The sequence below is a fragment of the Lolium rigidum genome, chromosome 4 (assembly GCF_022539505.1).
Source record: "Lolium rigidum isolate FL_2022 chromosome 4, APGP_CSIRO_Lrig_0.1, whole genome shotgun sequence".
Taxonomy (NCBI): Eukaryota; Viridiplantae; Streptophyta; class Magnoliopsida; order Poales; family Poaceae; genus Lolium; species Lolium rigidum.
In genome coordinates, this window is record NC_061511.1 from 213249763 (window position 1) to 213275411 (window position 25649).

General features: G+C 46.6%; 1 protein-coding gene across 1 annotated transcript; it reads right to left on the reverse strand.

Moving 5' to 3' along the window:
• Positions 1-9623: 9623 nt before the first annotated feature.
• On the reverse strand, positions 9624-14090 carry LOC124648211 (mediator of RNA polymerase II transcription subunit 15-like). Its single transcript, XM_047188007.1, has 7 exons — positions 14080-14090; positions 13591-13998; positions 12472-12525; positions 11248-11376; positions 11075-11131; positions 10228-10861; positions 9624-10090 (listed from the first exon to the last, which is right to left on the reverse strand). The coding sequence occupies exons 1-7, from the start codon at positions 14088-14090 to the stop codon at positions 9845-9847; spliced, it is 1539 nt and encodes a 512-aa protein (XP_047043963.1). The 3' UTR covers positions 9624-9844.
• Between the last annotated feature and the right edge of the window lie 11559 nt (positions 14091-25649).

A 25649-nucleotide genomic window follows, 5' to 3' on the forward strand; every position in this document is an offset into this window, starting at 1 on the left:
TGTGTTTGCCAAATATGTTGGTGCTCAAAGTGGTGTCAAGAAAAGAACCATTTGGGTTGCCAAGCCTATTGTGAGTAACCTCTTAGGACCCAACTTAGTTGGGGACCAACAATCCAAAACTTGATCAATAGGTGCTTGTTAGAGGGCATTGGAGACTTGGCTACATCATGAAGAATTAAGGGATCTTCATCATTTATATTATCTCAAGCCAAGTCTTTTGATTATCTTGCTTCTATCATATATCCAATGTTCCTCCTTGCGGTAACTTGTGCTCAACTCATTTATATTGAAAGTTACTCGCCCCTTAGCATGTGTTAGTTTTGTTCCTAACATGTGTTTGTATATGTTGTGCCTCCTACTTGCTTTTCTTGAGAAATCAAATCTATGCATGTTGGGTTGCACACCATGTATTTGTGTTTGTGTTGGAGCCACTTTGCATCTTGTTGTATCTTATATGGCTCTTATGAGCGATTAATGGACTATCCCATTTTGGGGGAGTGATATTCCTTTGGAAATTTCATGATCCTAACAATGTGTGTACATGAGGAATATCACTTAGAATTGATATTGCAAGATTATCTAGTCTCTATGTGGTATTTCATCTTCATGAGAAATTAAAATTCGAATGTCCATTAATATCTCTAGTTGGATCTTATTTTCCTCTTGTGAAATTAAATTCCTTATCACATTGTGGGGGAGTAATAAGCTTTGTGTATATTACAAGCCTAGAAAATGTGAACATTTGAGGTTGTGTCACATAGAATTGATATTATAAATTATCTCTCTCATATGTGGCAAGTTTGCTCAAACAAGTTCCAATTTGCTTAAATGGCTTCATTGCTAATATCTTTGTGGATCTTATTTGTGAAAGTTTTTCTTGGCATGGTTTTTCACAATGTGTCCCTCAATACATTTTTGGAAAACCATGTGCTTCAAGTCATACTATTAATTGATTTGCATGTTGGTATGAATGCTATTAATTGCTTTGCATGTTGGTATGAATACTATTAATTGCTTTGCATGTTGGTATGACTAATTGAAGCTATCAAGAAACTCTCTTTGCATGATGGTTAACTCTTATATTTTACCATATGCTTTATTTGGTGTAAATATGATCTTACATATACTTACAAACTACCACCGGGAAATATTTCCTAATACCTCTTGTCCTAGGACAATTGGCAATATATTATGAGGTAGAAATTTATTGATCATATTTAAATTAGCTCTTGTGTTTAAATTGTCTTATTTATTGCCATGAATGTGTTGTGCTTTGACTCCCATGTGTCTTCCTTCCATCTTATGGATCTAATTTGTCTATTCAAACTTTCTTAGCATTTTAGTAGATATAGGTAGCGTGATGATCCTAGTTTCGTGCATTTTGTATTCATATGCAAAATCCTAGATAATGCACTAATCTTGCGGGAGCTCTCCTATATTTGTTAGAATGCTTAACATCTCTTGTTCATTATCAAAAAATTTGGTTTTGGGAGACATAAATTTTCTTTTTTGGTACTTTATGCCATCGTAAAAAGTTTGGAGGGTTTGGTTTATTTGTTGGAACCTTGCTCTCTTAGGAGTTGGTTATCTCATTCCTTTGTGTTTAGGTTTAATTAGCTTCTTATAATGAGATAAGTCTTTGGAGTCAATCTTGTGTTGATTTGATTCTTTGATATAAGTTGGACAACCATTGTCTCTTGATTTATTTGGTGTTTTGTCCAAATTGTATCTTCCTTTGGTTCTTGAAAGTATTGTGCATGTATATTTAATATATGTATATCTTATGGCATGTGTTACTTTCTTTGATCCAATATATATGGTAAACTCCATCAAATCCTAATTTGGCTAAGATGTGCATGAAATTTAATTTCATATCTATATGCACATAGTATTGTGGAGTTTGTCCTATATGTTGTAGTGTGTCTAACTACTTCAGACCCAATTAGTTTGGGGACCTTTTTGTACTTACCTTTGTGTTAGGTACAATGGATATGCATTGGATGCTTGTCTCACTCTTGGGGAGAAGTGGTGACTCAATGGTAACTTGAGGCAAGCTAGGATGGTCAATGAACACATATCTACTACATCCACACCAATGCTATCTCGGTAACAAGTATCTTCTCATGCATATTTTTCTAGCATCCAACCATGTGGTTGCATCTTGGCATGAATCTCTTGATTTGCAAATGTTGTGCTTCTTGCTAAAGTCTTAACGAAACCTCTTTATTGCGAATGTGAGTAATTTGAGATGAGTACATATTTTGGGAAGTATATAAAATCATGCTCATGATTCACCCATCCCATCTATGCCTATCTAGCAATTTTATTGCATATCAATTCCTCAAGGCTCTCACGTGTGTAATATAGATGAAAGTGCAAATTTAGTTATTTCTTTTGGTATCCTCGTTTGTGATACTTGTTGCCTTTCTAAATGCATCCCAACTATCTTCTATCCCTTGTTGTTATTTTTGATGTATTTTAGATGTTTGTGGTTTAAGTTCATGAATGTACAATAAGATAAAATTGAGCCTTTGGCCATGCTATTAAGCAAATATTCTTATTGGTATATTGCATGACTTTATTTTGGGATATCATACTATATTTCTTGCGTATCCATTTTGTGTGTGCATGTTTCTTTGTGGATAAATATCTTTGTGATATTGCTCACTTAGAGAAACTTATACACTTAAGATATGATACATCTCCATTTGATATCTTATTTATTTGTTGCATGTTGATTGGTCATGCTAAGCAATATAATTCATTGAACACTATGATGATGCTTTTTGCTCATCCTTGTAATAGTCTTATAATATGCTTTATCATGCCTTTCACATATCCTCTCGGTTGAGCCTTTTATTATGGTGCCTCTTACTTGTTGCTCAACCATTTGTTTGTTACAAGTGTTAAGCTTAATTTTCTATCTATGATCTATTGCAAATGTTTGTGTTTTAAATGGTAATGAGGGAGTAAGGATTCCATGTTATGCATATTGTATTCAAATGCAACATTTTAATTTATGCATGTACCTTGGGGAGCTTCCTCATTCTATTTAAGGCACTATTTTGTGGTGATCATTAGAGTTTGATTCACTTGGTATCTTTTGTTTTGAATGATATTATGGGAGTGATGATTCCATGTTTGTGCACTTTATACTTCAATGCAAATTGTCTAGTTTTGTGCACGAACCTTGGGGAGCTTTCTCATATTATTTAGAGCAATCTTCTTGATCTTATAATAATATCTATCTTTCTTTTGGTATCTTCTTTGTGGTTCATTTGGTTGCTTGCTTCATTTGTTGAAGCTTCTTGACTTTGTTATCTTTTTGCAATCTTTGATCCTATCTATGGTGTGATTCCTTCCGAATATTCGTTATTGGATACGTGCATTTGATTTCACTCAAATTATGAGAAATGCACACACTATGGAGGAACTCTCACTATTTTGCCCTTCTAAATTTGTCACCCATTTCGGCAATTGGTGCCAATGGGGGAGAAGTTTGGAGGGTTTAAGGGAATTTTGTTATGTCTTTGCTTTGTACTTAAGCATGTGCCTTTATTGCATTGCATCTTGTTGCTTTGCATAATTGAAAATTTAGAAAAATGCCTGGTATGCACTGCATTGCGGTATAAGATCAGGTGAGATGACCCTGGTGATGTTGAGGGCGAGCCCCCCAGGAAGAGGGTTCCTGCCAAGGTTATGTGGTATGCTCCTATAATACCACGGTTGAAACGTCTGTTCAGAAATAAAGAGCATGCCAGGTTGTTGCGATGGCACAAAGAAGACCGTAAGAAAGACGAGATGCTCGAGACACCCCGCCGATGGGTCGCAGTGGAGGACAATCGATAGAGAGTTCCCGGACTTTGCAGATGACGCGAGGAACTTAAGGTTTGGTCTAAGTACAGATGGAATGAATCCTTTTGGGGAGCAGAGCTGCAGTCATAGCACCTGGCATGTAACTCTATGTATCTATAACCTTCCGCCTAGGTTGTGCATGAAGCGGAAGTTCATTATGATGCCAGTGCTCATCCAAGGCCCAAAGCAACCCGGCAACAACATTGATGTGTACCTACGACCGTTATTTGAAGAACTCTTACAGTTGTGGACCAAACCAGGTGTACATGCATGGGATGAGTACAAACAGGAGTCATTTAACCTACGAGCGTTGCTTTTCGTGACCATCAATGATTGGCCTGCTCTTAGTAACCTTTCAGGATAGACAAACAAGGGATACAATGCATGCACGCACTGTTTAGATGAGACTGAAGGTGCATATTTGAATAAATGTAAGAAGGTTGTGTACCTGGGGCATCGTCGATTTCTTCCAAAGAGGCACCTCGTCAGAAAGAAAGACAATCATTTCGGAGGTGAGGCAGATCACCGGGAGAAGCCTGAACTCCGTACCGGTGATGATTTACTTGATATGGTCAAGGACATAAAATTAACCTTTGGAAAGGGTACTGGCGGTCAACTGCTTCCGAATGACGTCGTTACTGGACACGCACCCATGTGAAAGAAAAAATCTATATTTTGGGATCTACCCTATTGGAAATTCCTAGAGGTCCGCTCTTCAATCGACGTGATGCACGTGACGAAGCACGCGAGGGCCATGCAAGAGCAGGCCATGCTCTTTTACGGCCACGCTGTGCTCGCGCACCTGGCTGTCCCGGGCGCCGGCTCAGCCTCGGCGGAAGCTCTGCCTCGTCCGTGACCGGCCCCTTCCTCCCCGGTCAACAGCCCCGCCGACTGCCCCCTTTGGGTACACGCCCGGCGCGCACGAAATGATTGCGCCATCGGGGTGGTACTTGTACCTGCCACGGGATGGGTCACCGGAGGTGGACGAGTCCATGACAAGGTCGTCGCCTTCGTCCATTTACCTCAACCGTGCATCAGTGGCGCACTCCAAGGCCCCCAAGCAGCTGCCCGCAGCAGCGATGATAGGTGCCCGCACCCTGTTCGACTATTTGTCGGGTGAGTGTGCGCCGCCATCTATTGATATGGGGTGGCCCGATCTTCTCAGTAAGCAACAGTAGTGATGATGATCACGGGGTGATAGCAGCAGAGGAACACGACGATGTAGTGGATGATAACTTGTATGACGCAACGAGATCTCTCGATTGGTCCATGTCGCCAATGCAACTGCCTCTCAACCCTGCAAGATATTCGCAACTCCACACACTTGCGCACGTAGCCGCCGACCACGAAGCGGTAAGTTGCAACCGTCTAATTCCCAATGGAACAACGATACGGCGATCACACAAGACTTTAACAGGATCTACACAATATCAAGCAATATGGTGTAGGAAATTCAATAGTTTTGCATAGCAAACAACTAAGAACTAGGGTTTATCTTAAACATGGTCTCAAGCAGCTAGGGGGCGTCCTATGGACTTATATAGGCGTCCAGGACGACTTCTGGTTGAAAAACTACGAGAATAACCGACCCAAAATAGATCTGGTCGAGACAGACTCGGACACGGCCGGTCTGGGGGCCGGTCGACCGAGCATGGGACTTGGCTGGCCGGTTCAAACCGGGCCAGGGACCGGGTCAGCGGGCGCGGGAATTGTGGCGCAGTAACCCGCCCGGTCGCAGTAAGCGGAGCGCCCGGTCGGCGCCGGGGTGGATCCGGTCTGGCGCCCGGTTGGACCGGGCCAGGTGAAAGTGCATGGAGCCCCATGTGTGGTTTTGGTAATTAATGACAATCCCTATGGACTAATGTTTGCATTGAGTTATATTTGTAGGTGTTGTCCATAGGCAATGCTTGAACCATATGTTGGCTTAAAGGTTGCAATAAGAAGAAATTGATGAAGGATATCAAGTGTCAAGTATGTCTTGAAGATGAAGATGAAGTGAGCCCTCAAGTTAGTTCAAGACATCAACATGAAGAAATGAAGTGCAAGTTCAAGATGAGCCAACTCGAAGAGATCATATGCTTGAAGCTTGCCATGAAGAAATCAAGTGCGAGTTCAAGATGAGCCAACTCGAAGCGATCATATGCTTGAAGCTTGCCATGAAGAAATGAAGTGCAAGTTCAAGGTGAGCCATCTCAAAGAGATCATTTGCTTGAAGCATGCTCTCCATATGGTGTTCATGGATATGTGAAGATGCGTCAAAGAAGAAGCTCTCCCATGATGGATTATGGGGGAGCAATCCACAAGACTTCGTCAAGCAAGCACAATCAAGAAAGGCGTTCCATCTTGTTGCGGTCAAGATCGTTATCATCGAGCTCAAGTGGAATGCGCAAGTATAAGGTTTGCTCTTGATAGGGTTTCTTTCTTACCGGTCTCATAGTGTAGTTGGAGACCGGTTTAACGTTTAGTTGCCGTACTATCAAGAGGGCTCTCGGGTGAGTAACTCGATCGTATCCTTCGGAGAGCTCAAACCTTTGCATCCTTGCATCATCTTTCTTGGTTGTTATTTGTATCTTATCCATGTGATGTTTTAGAGCTTGTGCTTATTCTCATGACAAGCTCTAGTTCATCGAAAGCAGTTTCGCATAGACAACATGTTGCATTTTCAAGGTTGGAGGTTTTCACCGGTATGTCTTTTTTAGATAGGTCAAACCTTTCATCATTTTTTCTATCCTACATTGTTGGATTATGATGGTTCCGTGCATGATCTTGTAGAGCTTGTTCGTAGCTTTAAAACAAGCCCAAGATCATCAAAATCGGAGTCTGGATGCTAAAGTTATGCCCGTTTCAGTTTGATGTTTTTGCCAGTTTTCAGGGGGGCGGATATTCCGGACCAAGTTTGGGGCGGATAATCCCCCCCCCCCCCCCCCAAAAAAAATCCGGTTTTTGGGAAAATTCGGCCAAATATCCGGCCCCCTTACTGCGAGCAGTTTTCTCATGTCCTTAGCCGTTTTTTGGGCCCCGGATATTTTGCAAATATCCGGCCCGGAAAATCCGGCCTGAGCACACCCAAACGGTCATATTTCGATGGGAGGGGTATTTAAGCCCCCTTCTTCCTCCTTGGGCAGCTACCTCTTCCCCAAGTGCTCTCCACCATTGTTGACCTTGAGAGCTTCCCTTTTCCTCTACTCCTCCTATGCTTCTTGAATCTTTTTGAGGGAAAAGGAAGAGGAGATCTAGATCTACATTCCTACCAATCAAATCCCTCTCTTTGTGAGGGGAATCCACTAGATCTAGATCTTGGAGAAATTTGGTGTTCCTCCTCTTATTTGTTCTTCCTCTCTTATTCGCCCAATAGCTTTTGTAGCTTTGTTGGAATTTGAGAGAGAAGGACTTGAGCATCTTTGTGGTGTTCTTGCCATTGAATTTGGTGCATCGGTTTGAGTTCTCCACGGTGATTCATGGTGGTGAAAGCAAGAAGGTTGTTACTCTTGGGTTCTTGGAACCCTAGATGGATTCTAGAACTTTGTGGTGATTTGTTGGGATCCTCCAATTAAGTTGTGGATGTGTGCCCCAACCTTTGTGTAAGGCCCGGTTTCCGCCTCGAAGGAAATCCCTTAGTGGAACCGTGACCTAGGCCTTGGTGGTGAGGGTCACCGGAGATTTAGGTGAGGCGCCTTCGTGGCGCTCGGTGTGTGGTGTGAGTACCGAATCTTGGGGTGAGGCCTTTGTGGCGTTGGTGTGCATCGAGCAACCACACCTCAAGGTGAGCCTCTTGTGGCGTTCGGGAGCACTAAGCCACCGCACTCTCCACCGGAGATTAGCACTCGCAAGAGTGTGAACTCCGGGATAAATCATCGTCTCCTGCGTGCCTCGGTTATCTCTATACCCGAGCCTTTACTTATGCACCTTACCTTGTGATAGCCATCGTGCTTGAAGTTATATATCTTGCTATCACATAGTTGCTTGTATTGCTTAGCATAAGTTTATATATCTTGCTATCACATAGTTGCTTGTATTGCTTAACATAAGTTTATATATCTTGCTATCACATAGTTGCTTGTATTGCTTAGAATAAGTTGTTGGTGCACATAGGTGAACCATAGTATATAGGCTTTGGGCTTGACAAAGTAAACGCTAGTTTTATTCCGCATTTGTTAAGCCCATCTCGTAAAAGTTTTAAACTGCCTATTCACCCCCCCCCCTCTAGGCGACATCCGTGTCCTTTCACCAGGGACCGGGCGAGCCGGCGTGGCGGCCGGTCTGACCGGGTGCTGGGCCGGCCTGGACTTCTTCTTCTCCTCTCGCGCATGCCTCCCGCTCCTCCGTTGCATCGGGGGTGGCTCCAGCGGCACGACGTATTTTTTGCGAGAAGCATTTTTTATAACATGAAAACATAATTTACACATGAAAATAAACCCTAAACGCCTACGCCTACTGCTGCTCCTCGTCGCTGTCGAGCACGATGAGCTCCGGTATCACCCACGGCCAGTTGGAAACTGGCGGAACGTACGCCGGGCGCGCCGACGGTGCTGGAGGTGGAGCCGCCTATGGCTCTGGCTGTGGCGTAGGTGGAGGCAGCCAGTGTTGTGACTGTGGCGGTGGTGGAGGTGCCCAGGGTTCTGGCTGTGGCTGCGGTGGAGGCGCCCAGGGCTGTGGCTGTGGCGGCGGTGGAGGCGCCCAGGGATGTGGCTGTGGCGGCGGTGGAGGCGCCCAGGGGTTGTACGGCGGCGGTTGTGGCGCGGCCGAGTCCTGTAGCGCCAGTCGTAGGGCTTCATCCTCCGACAGGCCCGGCGGCATGAAGCCGGTGGCGTACCGGGGCAGCGGCGGCTGCACAGGTCGGTCATTCTCGGAGACGAGGAGGCCGAGCTTCGCCATCTCGCCGTCTGTCATGTTGTGCGGGAAGTCGAACTCGCGGTCCTTCGCCATGGCCAGCTGCCATTCCTAGAAGACGAGCGCGACGTAGTCATCGTTGTCATCCTTGACCTCCTCGTTCTGGGATGCCAGCGCCTCGATGTAGTCGTCAACATCGTCGTCATCGTCGTCGTCGTCCTGCGCACGCGTCGGTGCCTGGTGCGCACGCGTCGCCGCCTGCTGTCTTCGAGGACGAGGCGGTTGTGGACGGTCGAAGGGATAGTCCCTGTCGCCCATGAAGCCCGCCCTCCTCCTCCGATCCCTCTCGGACACGAGATACCTGCGCCAGCTGTCGGAGTCGATGGCGTACGCCGGATCGGTGCGGAGGTAGGTACCGCCTTCTTCGCCTCGAAGTCGTTCTTCTTCTTTCCCATGGTGCTGCGGCGGCGCGGTGGTGGAGATGGGAGTGGAGGTGTAGGCGAGGGCAAGAACTATGCCGATCCACTTTTAAGGCCGGCCGCGCGCGGGATACGATGCGAGATGGCGCAGAAGCCAAGCCACCGGCAGCGCGTGAGCTCTCTGCTCTCCAGGAAATGTCTGCACATGCAGGGAGCGAACGTGTACTCGTTTGGCGATGGTGAATTTGATGAGGCCGCATCGGCACAAAGCATCACGACGAACCCCATCAAATTTGGTGATGAACGAAGAACATCATGCGGCGACGTTGCAGTGCGAGTCTGTGCGTCCGATAGTAGCGTAGCCAGCACACCGTCCAAGTCACCGAGCGTACTGTTGGGTGCTTCTTCCTTGCAAATGGGAGCTTGCAGACAAAACACACTTTCGGCTTCACTAACTCTTTTACAGGGCCAAAAATTAGTGAGACTGGGTAGACACTCCGAATCTCGGCTCGGTTTAGGTGAACTAAAAATCAGCATAGCCTACTGATTCCTTGGACAAACCGTAAGACAAGATGCAAAATTCCTCCAGAATAAGGTGCAAACTATGTAAACATTTTCATCCGACTCTCCCTACAGACATATAAGCAACAATGATCATAACAGCTGGCCAGGTTTGCCACAACCAACATTCTCAGGCCGGGCTAGCAACATTCTTGCCCAAAAATTCTCACCCTGAGACATCAATCAGTCGGATGATCGTCACTTGAATCATCGCCAGTCGGATGACTGTCACTTGAATCTTCTCCACCAGCAACCATATCCTTCAAATCCTGCAAGGCCTGCCTTGCAACAGCCGATGCGCATGCCACAACCGCGCCAAGGAAAGTTTGCAGTATCCTAGAATTATCACCGGGCCTCGACAGATTCCCAGCCCTAGTAGCAACGTTTGAAGCCTTCTCCCCCAGGTTGACAACCCTCTCACCCAGCTGAGAAAGAAAGTCCAGTCAGAAGAGCAATGGCAATCAGTGGTGACCAGAACAGCAATAAGTCAGGATGGGGCTTAAAAGTGGATGAAAGAACAGCAATAAGTCAGGATGGGGCTTTAAAGTGGATGAAATCTTACATTGACAGCTGACTCAGCTCTGTCGAGACCTTGTGTAACAAAGGACGCAACATTCTGCTTCTCCTCCATGTTCTGCTCATGCTTCTCCTCCAGGTTCTGCTGCTCCTCCCTGGTCTGCTGCTGCTTCTCCTTCGTGTTCTGCTTCTGCTGCTCCTCCGTGTTCTGCTTCTGCTGCTCCTCCGTGTTCTCCTGCTCCTCTGTGGTCTGCGGCTGCTTCTCCTCCGTGTCCTGCTTCTGCTGCTCCACCGTGTTCTGCTTCTGCTGCTCCTCCGTGTTCTGCTTCTGCTGCTCCTCCATGTTCTGCTTCTGCTGCTCCTCCATGTTCTGCTGCTCACAGGCAGCTTTCCATGTAGAGTATTTTTCGAAACTGGCATCAAGTTGTCGCTTGGTCTCAGCCAAGGTCATTCGAGTCTTGTCCTGGAGAACATCACGATTGTCCTGGAGAACATCACGTTTGTCCTGGCGAACATCCCGGTCGTCCTGGCGAAGATCACGAGCTAGAGCAGTGATCTCACGACCCTCAAAACGCCCTTCTGCAACACTCAGGCGCTTTTCAGTAAACTTCACAAGACTTTTGAGTGTCTTTATCGTGAAGGCCTCCCTAGGTGATTGTGCGACAACTTCTTCAGTTTTCCTGCACAAAGAATGCATCCTAATAAGTAACACAGAAAAAACATAGAAACTAACTGAAAACATGAAAAACAGTTCAACTATTGTAAACAGACAGACAAAGGCAATCACACAGCACCATCAATGTTTGCAGGAGCTATTAATAAAGTAACAAATGGATAAAGAAAAAAGAATCTGAATGGAGCGCAAAAGAATACAATTCACAATTGATCCTAACCTTGGTCGTTTAGCCACAACCTTGTTGACAAGGTCATCCTTCCCCAGGTCAAGGGCACTGAACGTTGAAATAAAAACTTATAATCAGGAATCGAACACAAAAAAGATGCAGAAAACAGTCCTATATTCAGCAACCAGACACTGAAAAGATGAAGACAAAGTGTTACTACTCACAGATTCCTTTTTAGAGTTATGACGTCTTGATTAAGCAATTGCAGACAGCCAAAATCATCTGGGCCCTGGTCATTATTTTTCTCTGCCTTGAACTCAGTGTCAGTTAATAGCTCAGGTACCTTGCAAGACCTGATCCACGGGTAAAGAAATTGGTTATTCCATCAGATTTTATTTTACTATGCAACAGTTCATTTGCTGTTCATACTTCGACATGCGAAATTCTACTAAATGCATGCTACCAGGACCTTTGCAAGCAACTACGTCCTTACTTAGACGCATGTGCATGATGTATCTTTTCTATGTATGCAGTGGCGGACCTAGGATGTTAGCAAAGGGTATGCCACACCCAAAAAAATTGCTTAGAATATACAGAAGAAATGATGATTATGAAATATGATAAATTAATTAAATTAGAAAGATTTTACATTATAATTAAAAATTTAAATTGGTGGACACATGCACAGTCGACCGAGCCTTCCATTTTTTAAACTAAATTCTCACCATTGCTGACCCTAATATTCCAATTATTCCACCTCCAGATATTAGTTTTGGCACAATTGTAAGAAACAGTCAGATTGTACTAAAATAAACAACAAAATGTGTCAAAATTTGTTGCAAAATGAGTACAACAGAACATATACAAATATGTCATAGTACTTGACTAACCTAGACTATTTATTATTTGACTAAATTATCAACTGATGGTACACACAGCTAGCCCATATTGCCAGTGTATACTCGTTCCAGTACCTAAATATTCCCTGTGATTAGTCACCATAGCTAATCATCCATTACCGGAATGGCTACCTGCATGCATGGTGCATGACTATAGCTAGCCAGCATGCTTGCACACAAGACTAACGCTTGATAAACAAGTAGATCAGTGGCCAAATCCAATGCATGAATGAGACATGCATGGTCGCATGATGCATTAGCCGCTGAATGAGACATGGAGTAAACCGGGTGTCCCTCGGTCCGGCTGAACACCAAAGCTAAGGTCGCATGCTGCGTGTAGTAGCCCATCTTAATTAAATCAGCAGCTGTTAAAACAAGGATACACTTACAGTCGGTTGGCTAGGCCGCAGGGTATGCCGTGGCATATACGGCATACCCTGTAGGTCCGCCGCTGTATGTATGTACGTTTTTATTGCTCGAGTACAGGTATGGCATAAAGAGCATGAGGAAAGCAAATCTAGTATAAAAAAGAAGGACGGACGAGAGGACCTTGGACGTTTCACATCTCCTTCAGAAGCACCAGTGCCCTCTAACTCAGTTAACCTGGATTAGAATACACCCATTTAGAGATCAGAAAGAGAGAATACATAAAATGAATGTTTGAATTGCATCTTGTAATTAATAGAAGAACTAGCTGTTAGCAAAAAGCATCGCTAAAAATACACAAGGGATTTAACTCTGTTCCCTGAAGAATGACTTCATGTTATATGGCAAGAAATAACAGGGCAGTTTATTGTTCTGACACACCAATTTAGCAACATTAGCATCAAACCTAATATGTCTATTATTAAAGTTACACAGCAGGTATTGAAAGAACCGGAAGTTAGGTTGTCCTCTGAGAGGACACAAACTGCAAACACAACTCCTAACTAGCACAAAGCCTAGCAGTTCACAAGATAATTAAACAAATTGCAGGCACAAAAGCTTTGCTTCACATCCAATCCAACTAAACTACTCCGGGCAAAATGGACAACAATATGAAACCACCTAGCAACTCTACCAACATTTAGCCAGTCAAGATTCATTGCATACACTAAAAACGCATGCATCAAACAAGTTCTGAATGTTCTAACTGGATCCAGGAAATCAGAGAACATATAATTAGCATATATACTGTTGTAACACGCAAAGCAATACCAGAACCTACGGATGTGCAGAAATACAAGAGGGATTTAACTCTCCACACCCTGAAGAACAAAAGAATTACTGAAGCCTAAACAGCAAGCATGTTACTTATCATAGGAAAGTAAGGTTTCAACCACATGCAGCATCAGAGAGTTTAGGCAAGACCAAGAAATTCACACTACCAAACAAACAGCACCTCTTCCAGTGCATTCCTTGGATGGAATGCCACAAGCAGCAGAAAGCATTGCATCACATCAGACTAAACTACTATAAGCAAAATGGACTTCAATAGGAAACCACCTAGCACTAGAATTACTGTACCAGCATTTAATCCTGTCAAGATTCCTTTGATTATAAACTAAAATTCATGCATCGAACACCAGAATCTACCATGTGCAGAAGATATCCACTTATGTTCCAAAATAAAACAGGGCTGTCAGAAATGGTGAACTGAAGAGGTATCAGTGTCTGGAGTACACTCACCCCCTTTTCGGTGAGGAGCCACGCTTGACCTCCGTGGATTCCTGGGCGGAGGAGGGCTTGATCACCTCGCCGTCGGCGGACTTGATCTGGACTTGGGTAAGCTTCTCCTCACCGTCGGCGGGCTTGATCTGGACGTGGGTACGTTTCTCCTCGCCGCCGACGGGCTTGATGTGGACGTGGGCAAGCTTCTCCTCGCCGCCGACGGGCTTGATCTGTACGGGGGTAAGCTTGTCATCCTCGCCGGCGGAGCGCTCGATCTGGACGAAGGTGACCTTCTCCTCCTCGCCGGCGGAGCACTTGATCTGGACGGGGGTAAGCTTCTCCTCCTCGCCGAGGGAAGGCTTGCCGTCGCCTCGCGTCAGCTCGCCGGCCGAGGCCTTGCGGGGCGAGTCACCGCCATCGTCTCCTCTGCGAAGATCCAAAACGACAAGCAGCTTAAGAACGGATCTAGATTAAAGAGTACGAGATGGTGAGGAATCATCTGCTTACATGGGAGCCATCTTGCGTCGTCACGATCGGCGGCAGCGGAGGCGCGATCGGGGGCGCGTGGGCGGCGGTGGCGGAGAGGTTTACGGGCGACGAGGGTTAGGGTTTCTGGTTTCGCCGGCTTGGGGAAGAATGGGTTTAGTAGCCGGGGGTTCGGGTCCAAGATGATGGTTCCAGTTAAGACCGAGCGCGTAGACTCGACTCGAGGCTCCACCCGCTGTGTACCGTGGCCGTGGGGAGGGGATTCTTCCTTTGCAAAGTTGTATCTGCACCTGAAATGATTTTTTTAGATATACATTGGATAACAATATATGAAAATGGTGTTTACACGTACGAGAAATCGAAACAAAACCAGCATGTTGTAAGATTTAGATTACAAGCAAAAAAAAAGGAGTGAATTCATATAGTTTGGACGAAGATGAATGAGCCAAGAAAGACAAGCTTTGTTAGCACACTGGTGGGTGTGAGAGATACAACTTGAAACAAAACAAAGATAAAACCCAATGTATTCTTATGCCCTCATGTAACAAATTGAAGCGGCACGAGTGATTTCCATATACTTGCACAATCAAGAGTGAGACAAGATGGACAGCAGGTACTTGCAAATGTTAATAGGGAGAATCTGAAGCAAAATAGGATGAAGTCCAATATATGTCTTCTTCTTCTCGTCTCGTGTAAGACACTGAAGCACAAACAAGAAGGAGCAAAGATTGCAAGCATCTGAGGGGGAATTCCAAGCAAACGAGAATTAAATCCAATGAACTCCCAAGACCTTTGTGTAGAAATTCGAAGCAAAACAAGCTGATTCCAATACTTGCACAATGAAGATGAAGAATCTAACATAGACAGATGTTTGGACATACGAATAGGGAGAAACTTGGAACAAAACAAGAACAAATTCCATGAATCCTCATGTCCTCGTGTAATAAAAATTCCAAGAGAAACCATTCGATTCCAATACTAATGAATCCCATGTAAACTCCTTGTGCAGAAATCCGAAGCAAAACAAGTGGAATCAAATACTTGCGCAAAGAACAATGAACCAAGATCCCATCACGACCTTGCCGACAAGAACCAACAGCATGAGCCATGGCTAAGGTATTGGTCCTCCTCTTCCATGGAGGTGCCTCCTTGCGATAGCCCTCAAGGCTATGCTCGACATCGAGCTGGATCGATGCAGCAATCGCCATGGGAGGGTTGAGTGAGATCGAGGAGGAGGGGAATAGCAGACTAGACTTTTCAAGATGTGGGTAGCAGCTACAAGGCGTCATTGTTTGTTTATATGGACGCTGAGTCATAAGATGGATCCGTCGACACGCGTCAATCATGCATTGGATGGACGGTTTCATAATAAAACCTGAAAAATCGCAACTCATTTGGAATTTGTTTCCCCTACGAATTATTGTCTTGCCGATTTTATTGCCAACAAATAAATTCCTAGATTTACTCGTAATTACTAGCCTCAAATCAGCGGCTTGATTTTATCGGCAAAGATTTTAGTCCTCAATATACGGTAGTATTGGCTACTAGTAATTATTTGCCACCAACCAATATCAACTTCTTTCCAAATGCAGTACACAAAGGGGGGAAATTCAGAAAACGACTAGTATAAGAGCATCTCCAGCCGCGTCCCCAAAACGTCCCCCAAAACGCGCCGGATTGAGCGTTTGGGGGACGTGTTTCGTTCGTGCCGCGTTTGGGGGACGTCGCTCCCCAATCACGTCCCCAAAACAAAATTTCGGAAATTTTAAACTTAATGAGATTCGATTAGATTCGTCCAAACTTACATAGATTCGAACGAAATTTGACTAAATTTAAACTAAACCTAATCTAGAAGTACTTGCGGCGGCCAGAGGCGTCGTAGTACTGCTGGAAGTTGTACATGTCGTCGGTGACGACCTTCTGCTTGACGCACTCGTCGACGGGCTCGTCCTTCACCAAGCCGCTTGGTCATGCCTCGCCGTCGTCGGTGAGGTCCACCAGCGGCTTGCCGGAGTCGCGGATGGACATGGCGATCGCCATGTCGAGGTCGCCCCTCCAGGCGTCCTTGTCGTTCATGGACGCCAAGAACGCCGCCCGCAGCCACGGGCGAGTCCTCGGGGTCGTTGCTGCCGGCGATGAGCCGCTGCTGCCGCTCGTACTCCGCCGGCGGCGCCGCTGCCGCGATGCTTCCTCCGGCTCCTCCTTCACCTCCGGCTTCGGGATGAGGAGGGCGCTGCCGCGCCTCCCTTGCTGCCGTCGGCTGCCGCTGCCGCCACGCCTCGTGTTGACGGCCGTCGCCGGCTCCTCCTTCACCTCCCGTTTGGGGACGGTGTAGGGCGCCGAGCGGTACGACAAGGACGGCGTCGATCGCGCCGGTCCTGAGGAAGAAGAGTGTGAGGAGGACGAGTACGTCGTCCTCCTCGGCTGCCATTGCGGTGGTGCTCCTCGAGCAGATGGTGGCGGTGACGACGGCGTCTCCAACCTTGGAGCGCCGTTGCGGATGCCGCGGATGACGTTCTCGAGGGTGCGCCCCGGAACGCCCCAGAACAGGGCGCGGCCGTCCTTGTTCCAGCTGTTGGGCCCGCCGATGAGCCCGTCGGTGTTGTACATCTCGACGTCGTACTTCGCCTTGAAGTACGTCGTCCACCAGGCGTCGTTGTTGTTGGCCGCCCACGTCGGATCCTGCCGCTCCTCGGCGGTGAGTTGAGCCCGCCGGGCCTTCATGGCGTCCCTCCATTGCTCCGTGCCCGGCTTCGGTGGCGGCGGGACGCCGATGCCGTTCACAGCCATCTTCCAGCCGCCACTGCTTGGCAGCCGCATGTTCAGCGGGACTGGATACCGGGCGTGGTACAGCGCCCACGCCTCCGGCACGGTGAGGCTGCCGCGACCGAAGCCGTTCGCCGCGGCGATCTTGCGGGAGGACGAGCTCGACATTTTTGGAGCGGCGAGGAGAAGATGCGGGAGGGGGAGGCGGCGGCGACGAGAAGGTTTGGGAGCGGTGAGAAGCTGCAGGGCGTCTTAAAATAGCGGCGACGACGGGTGGTTGCACGCAATAACACCGGCGCGGACGGCCACGCGGCCATGCACGACGAGACGCGTCCCTGCGTCGCCTGGGAAAACATGGACGCCATTAACGTCGCTTGACCAAAGGTAGGCGACGGGATTTTAGCCTTCCGAGCCGCTGACGCGTCGGGCCCGCGTCGGTTCGCCTCGCTTTTCGTTGTGTCCGGCGTGCCCGGAACATCCTTTGTGGGACGGGGACGGGCTCGGGACGTCGGACACCATATCAGGCCGCACCGGACAAGAAATAGGCTTTAGGGGACGCGGCTGAAACGGTTTTTTGTTCCGACGCGCCCAAATTGCTTTGGAGGACGCTTTAGGAAACGCGGTTGGATATGCTCTAACGCGCACTGTAAACAAGAAGCTATTTTTTTCTTAGCTGAGTTAGTGCTGTGAAGTGAGCTCGTCCCATGTGAACCAGCAACCAGCTCACCTCGTGCCAGCTCCTGTCAGTGTCACGGCTAGTTCTAGGGCGCGTTTTGTTGCTTGGGCCCTGCATCATTGACGCAGCGGGAAGTAGTTTCCTACGCGTATAAGACGGGCCCCATGGACCATAAAAGCGATTTTGTGTGGTGACTTGCACAGCGATTTTTTGGCCCCGAGGAGATTTAGGCTCTAGCCGTTTGGTAGGACAGTTTTCAGGCCTTGTAGCAGCCCAGAACGGCGCCCCTGCTGTTTGGTTGCAACCTATAATCCGGTTCTGCTAACCTCTTCCTTTCAGTGGTGAGATTACCAGCGATCAACAGCATAAGTAAGACATAATCATAGAGGACAGATAACTTAGCAGTGATCATAGACGACACAAATTCACGGCACAATATTTTGCAGACACGATCATAGTTCTGGACACGGTAGACAGGATCATAGTTCAACACTAGACAGAACCAGCAACTAGACACGACATGGTACCAGGTTAGCTTCAGACATGGTGCTCATAGACGACGCACCTGGTGCCATCGCCATGGTACGGTCACCTTCTCACCACCTCAGTGCAGGTGTGGTCAAAGATGACCAGATTGTACTCCAAGGAGGACACCCTTCTGAAGGTAACGAACTGGCCTATCTTGAGCTTATGGGCGACGGCGAAGGCCATCCATCCCTGGTTGATGAATGTGTCATCGCCTTCTCTCCTTGTAGTCATCCTCCAGTTGCATCATGTGTTAGTGGTGTCGATGATGTTGGAAGGGATTTCTCCGAACCACTTGACGAAAGCTTTAGGGATCATGAGCCAACCGAAGTTGGGCTTGAAGATGATTTTGAGGAAGTGGTCCGGCCTTGGCTCGTCGTGGAAGTGGCCGACCTTAGCCGGCCTTCCACGACGCTTCTTCGCCGGTCCCTCGTCAGGAACCTCAGCAGGTGACCCAAGCATGATCTTCTCAGTTTGCCAGAAAACACAAGCAATTAGAGGTGTTCCTCCTCACAAGTAGTGTAGATGAAAACGGACATTGATAACATTAGTAAGGCCTCATACATTTGCTCACACGGCAGGCATAGGGAGTGGCCACAAACTAAGTGTAGTGTTCTAGGACAGTGGCACACATGACTAAGTTTGAGGCCACCACCTAGCCTTCCATTGTGCCTTTGTTGAATCATTGGCCAATGCACCAGACATACAAAATCGAGGCCTCATATGTAGGATCACACTGCAGGCAAAGGGATTGTCCCCAAACTAAGTCTAGTGTGTCAGTAATATGGCACACATGACTAAGTTTGAGGGCAGCACCATGTCTGCCGTTGTGCCATAGTTGAATCATTGACCAATGCAGAACTGAAGAAGCAAAAACATCCAAAGCAGGGTATCAGAGGCCTCATACAATAAGGACATATGTAGGAGATGTTTGAACAAAACTAATGTCATGGTCATGTTAAGTCATGCCATAGGTTCTGATCAATCATCTCCTCATACTATGATCCCAGGTTATAATCATTGGCCTAGTTCAATCAAGAAACAACACAATTAGCACTTCAAATTGAGTACATTACAAGTGGTACTTAGGGTACATTACAAATTGTACTTAGGCCACATTACAAATTCTCATACAGTACATCTACATCACATTCATCACTCGTCACAAGTAGCCCTGGTCCTCTTGAGCTTGTCCTTGATTGCAAAGTTCACTTGAAGCAGATCGTATATGTCATACTCTAGCTTTCTCTTCTCAGCCTCCAAAGCCTGTTTTTCTGCCTCCCATTCCTGTTTCTTAGCCCTCATCACTTGTGCTTGTGTTCTCTGCATATTCTTGAGCATTGCAACTTCCTTCTTCAAGTCCTCCCACTCCTCTTACGCCTGAATAAACTAGCGCGACTCAGCTCAACCTTTCGCACAACAATGACAACATGGTAAACCCGAACACAATAAAACCTTTGCCTCTATGCATGCACAGTAAGATCTGCCAGTTTCAGCAATCCAAAGCCCGGTGTAGGAAGGATCTACCGCAATCCGACACTATAGTAACAGATCTAAGCAAATCGAGACCGTGAAATGCAAGAGCTGGACAAGAACAGCAAGAAATGGGGACGAACACCTTGCAAAACTTCAATCCGACCGCTATCCTAACGGAAACCCTAGCAGATCTAATGTGCATGTCATCGGAAATGCCCGAGAATGGCATGTTCTGTCAGAACAAGTACGAAGGTAAGAAGGAGAGGTCGTTACCGCCATTGTTCCAGCCGAGGACGAGCTCGAGGTCACAGGCGAAGTCGAGATGCCGATGAAGACTGCGGAGCATATTGCGGCCGATGTCGCGGTGCTGCTCGTCAAGGTCTCCTCCTCCGGTAGCGGTGCTCCTCCGTGCATCGGTCCGGCGGATTGGTCGGCGGGAGGGGAACCGCTGGGTGATCTGACAGTTTGGGGGAGGTGAGAGTGTGGTCGTGAGTGAGAGGAAGGAGAGGGGAGCGGTGAGGCTAATTATGGCGCGTGTTCCCAAAGGGACGCGGCGTCACCGCCTCCCTTCCCCATGTGTGCAGCCTTTTGGCCGCAACGGGCCTGGCCCCGGAGAAACTACCGTTCTGGGCGTTCCTCCAGAGCCTGTCCCGGGGGTGCTTTAAAACCCGGTTCATGCAAGAACGCGACTCGGCCCAGGCATCCAAACAGGCCAAAAATTGCTGGCCCGATGCGAGCCAAGGGGGATGCAGGTGATACGTCTCCAACGTATCTATAATTTCTTATGTTCCATGCTAGTTTTATGACAATACCTACATGTTTTGTTCACACTTTATATCGTTTTGATGCGTTTTCCGGAACTAACCTATTAACAAGATGCCGAAGTGCCGGTTCTCGTTTTCTGCTGTTTTTGGTTTCGAAATCCTAGAAAGGAAATATTCTCGGAATTGGACGAAATCAACGCCCAGTATCTTATTTTTCCCGGAAGCTTCCAGAGCACCGAAGAGGGGCCAGAGGGGAGCCAGGGGGCCCCACCCCACAAGGCGGCGCGGCCAAGGGGGGGCGCCCCCCTATGGTCTGGGCTCCCCAGGACCCCTCCGAGGCTGCCCTTTCGCCTATATAAAGCCTCCGTCGCGAAAACCCTAAAAGAATAAGCCACGATACGAGAAAAGTTCCAGAGCCGCCGCCATCGCGAAGCCAAGATTCGGGGGACAGAAGTCTCTGTTCCGGCACGCCGCCGGGACGGGAGGTGCCCCGGAAGGCATCTCCATCGACACCACCGCCATCTTCATCGCCGCTGCTGTCTCCTATGATGAGGAGGGAGTAGTTCTCCCCCGAGGCTAAGGGCTGTACCGTAGCTATGTGGTTCATCTCTCTCTCTCTCATGTGATCTTTATGTGATCATGAGCTTTGTGATCTAGTTGAATTCCATCTATGTGCTACTCTAGTGATGTTATTAAAGTAGTCTATTCCTCCTTCATGATGTAAAGGTGACGGTGTGTGCATCATGTAGTACTTGGTATAAGCTATGATTGTGATCTCTTGTAGATTATGAAGTTAACTATTACTATGATAGTATTGATGCGATCTATTTCCCCTTTCATAGCTCGACGGTGACGAGTGTGCATGCTATGTTAGTACTCGGTATAATTGCAATGATCTATTATGCACTCTAAGGTTACTTAAATATGAACACCGAATGTTGTGGAGCTTGTTAACTCCGGCTTGAGGGAGCTCTTGTAGCCCTACACAATGAATGGTGTTTGTCATCCAACAAGAGAGTGTAGAGAAAGTAGTATTTGTTTATTCAGTTATGTGATCAATGTTGAGAGTGTCCACTAGTAAAAGTATGATCCCTAGGCCTTGTTTCTAACCACTGAAACTCCGTTTATTTACTGTTCTATTACATATTTACTTGCTGCCATCTTTATTTCAGATTGCTATTACCACTCATATTCATCCATATCACTTGCATCTCACTATCTCTTCGCCGAACTAGTGCACCTATACATCTGACAAGTGTATTAGGTGTGCTGGGGACACAAGAGACTTCTTGTATCGTAATTGCAGGGTTGCTTGAGAGGGATATCTTTGACCTCTTCCTCCCGGAGTTCGATAAACCTTGGGTGATTCACTTAAGGGAAACTTGCTCGCCGTTCTACAAACCTCTGCTCTTGGAGGCCCAACATTGTCTACAGGAATAGAAGCGTGCGTAGACATCAAGCTATTTTCTGGCGCCGTTGCCGGGGAACGAAGAAAAGCTACACCACAGAGATTTCTACCTCCCACGTCAACCACGCGCTAGTTGTGGACAGCAGCAGGCTACCAAACGCGCCCCTAAATTTCTTTCGGACCATCTCCACCAGGCACCGGCACATTTTGGATGTTAAATGCGACTAGGTGCGCCCGTTTGCGTAGTGTTTTTGATGTGAAAATGGTTTCCGGACCCAGCGTTTTGACTCATTTTTTGTTGTTATTTTTCATTGATGAGATAGAGATGCATAGTTGGTAAAAAACATATGAAATCTAGTAAACACAGCGAAATCTACTTCCGTCTAGTCATCGCTGGTGAGGCCGATGACCTCCGTCATCTCCCATGGCCTGTGCGGCAGCGGTGGCGGCACATAGTATACATGCGCCGCATGAGGAGGACGAAGGGTAGTCGCCGCCGACTTTGGCCATGTATCCCTCGCCACGGGGCGAGCAGCAGACGGGTTGTGCGCCTCACGCTCTGGATTCACCGGAGTGGTCACCGACATCCCCAGCGCCAACGCCAACTCGTGAAGCTAGAAGTCGACGCATCCCCACTAGTCGTCATCGATGTAATCATTCTCGTGGTCGTCGACCTCCTCGTGCTCTTCATCGTCGTCTGTAAGGGCGTTCAGGAGTTCTCGCTCGAAGAACCCGATGTCGTTGAGGTATCCGCTTGCCGCATGTTAGGAGATTACATGATGCAGAATCTGCTTAGCAGTCTTCTCTTTGTTTCGATGGTTGATTTTTGTTTCGATGCTCGTTGATCTTTTGAATTGTAAACTTTGAATGATTAATTTTATTAATAAAAGGTTGTGTGCATCAACCGATGCAGAGGCCGGGGCACACCCCATTTCGAAAAAAGGTGGTAATAGGTTTTTGCCCCATAGTGACATCTCTCGACTTCGAAGATAAGATGTCATAGTGGGTTTCCTGTTAGTGCCCTGATGTCTACGGGAGCTTCTATTCTTGTAGACAGTGTTGGGCCTCCAAGAGCAGAGGTTTGTAGAACAGCAGCAAGTTTCCCTTAAGTGGATACCCAAGGTTTATCGAACTCGGGGAGGAAGAGGTCAAAGATATCCCTCTCATGCAACCCCGCAACCACAAAGCAAGAAGTCTCTTGTGTCCCCAACACACCTAATAGGTGCACTAGTTCGGCGAAGAGATAGTGAAATACAGGTGGTATGAATAAGTAGTAGCAACGGCGAGAAAAGTGCTCGCCTGGGACGATAAACAAGCAGTAGTAACGCGGCAGTAGTAACGCAGCGAGTAGTAAACAAGCAGTAATAACTCAGCAGTATTTAGGAACAAGGCCTAGGGATTACACTTTCACTAGTGGACACTCTCAACATTGATCACATAACAGAATAGATAAATGCATACTCTACACTTTTGTTGGATGATGAACACATTGCGTAGGATTACACGAACCCTCAATGCCGGAGTTAACAAGCTCCACAATAATGCTCATGTTTAAGTAACCTTTAGTGTAAGATAGATCAACAGACTAAACCAAGTACTAGCATAGCATGCACACTTGTCACCTTCATGCATATGTAGGAGGAATAGATCACATCAATATTATCATAGCAATAGTTAACTCCATAATCTACAAGAGATCATGATCATAGCACAAACCAAGTACTAACACGGCGCACGCACTGTCACCATTACACACGTGCAGGAGGAATAGAACTACTTTAATAACACATCACTAGAGTAGCACATAGATAAATTGTGATACAACATGTTGCAATCATAAAGAGATATAAATAAGCACCTCACTATGCCATTCAACAGTGAATAAGTATTCTGTGAAATCTAGCCTAAGAGACCCACACGGTGCACACACTGTCACCTTTACACACGTGGGACGAGGAGTCTCCGGAGATCACATAAGTAAAACTCACTTGACTAGCATAATGACATCTAGATTACAAGCATCATCATATGAATCTCAATCATGTAAGGCAGCTCATGAGATTATTGTATTGAAACACATAGGAGAGAGATGAACCACATAGCTACCGGTACAGCCCCGAGCCTCGATGGAGAACTACTCCCTCCTCATGGGAGCAGCGGCGGTGATGAAGATGGCGGTGGAGATGGCAGCGGTGTCGATGGAGAAGCCTCCGGGGGCACTTCCCCGCTCCGGCAGGGTGCCGGAACAGAGATCCTGTCCCCCAGATCTTGGCTTCACGATGGCGGCGGCTCTGGAAGGTTTCTGTGGGTTTCGTCGAACGCGTAAGGGTTTTCTGATCCAGGGGCTTTATATAGGCGGAGAGGCGGCGCCAGAGGGTCTCTGGGGGGCCCACACCCTAGGGGGGCGCCCCCCTTGGCCGCGCCGGGGTGTGGTGTGGTGGCCCTGCCCCCCTTCTTTGGCGGTTCTCGGGTGTTCTGGATGCTTCCGATGAAAATAGGAACTTTGGCGTTGATTTCGTCCGATTCCGAGAATATTTCGTTACTAGGATTTCTGAAACCAAAAACAGCGAGAAAACGAGAGCCGGCACTTCGGCATCTTGTTAATAGGTTAGTTCCGGAAAATGCACGAATATGACATAAAGTGTGCATATAACATGTAGATAACATCAATAATGTGGCATGGAACACAAGAAATTATCGATACGTTGGAGACGTATCGGCATCCCCAAGCTTAGTTCTGCTCGTCCCGAGCGGGTAAAACGATAACAAAGATAATTTACGGAGTGACATGCCATCATAACCTTGATCATACTATTTGTACAGCATATGTAGTGAATGCAGCGATCAAAACAATGTGTATGACATGAGTAAACAAGTGAATCATAAAGCAAAGACTTTTCATGAATAGCACTTCAAGACAAGCATCAATAAGTCTTGCATAAGAGTTAACTCATAAAGCAATAATTCAAAGTAAAGGTATTGAATCAACACAAAAGAAGATTAAGTTTCAGCGGTTGCTTTCAACTTGTAGCATGTATATCTCATGGATAATTGTCAGTGCAAAGCAATATAACAAATGCAATATGCAAATATGTAAGAATCAATGCACAGTTCACACAAGTGTTTGCTTCTTGAGATGGAGAGAAATAGGTGAACTGACTCAACAATGAAAGTAAAAGAATGGTCCTTCAAAGAGGAAAGCATCGATTGCTATATTTGTGCTAGAGCTTTGATTTTGAAAACATAAAGAGAGCATAAAAATAAAGTTTTGAGAGGTGTATGTTGTTGTCAACGAATGGTAGCGGGTACTCTAACCCCTTGCCGGACAAACCTTCAAAGAGCGGCTCCCATTTTATTTTATTTTTGGATGGCACTCCTTCCAACCTTTCTTTCACAAACCATGGCTAACCGAATCCTCGGGTGCACGCCAACAATCTCATACCATGAAGGAGTGCCTTTTTATTTTAGTTTTATTATGATGACACTCCTCCCAACCTTTGCTTACACAAGCCATGGCTAACCGAATCCTTCGGGTGCCGTCCAACAATCACATACCATGGAGGAGTGTCTATTTTTGTTAATTAATTTGGGACTGGGAATCCCATTGCCGGCTCTTTTTGCAAAATTATTGGATAAGCGGATGAAGCCACTAGTCCATTGGTGAAAGTTGCCCAACAAGATTGAAAGATAAACACCACATACTTCCTCATGAGCTATAAAACATTGACACAAATCAGAGGTGATAAATTTTGAATTGTTTAAAGGTAGCACTCAAGCAATTTACTTTGAAATGGCAGGAAATACCATGTAGTAGGTAGGTATGGTGGACACAAATGGCATAGTGGTTGGCTCAAGTATTTGGATGCATGAGAAGTATTCCCTCTCGATACAAGGTTTAGGCTAGCAAGGTTATTTGAAACAAACACAAGGATGAACCGGTGCAGCAAAACTCACATAAAAGACATATTGTAAACAT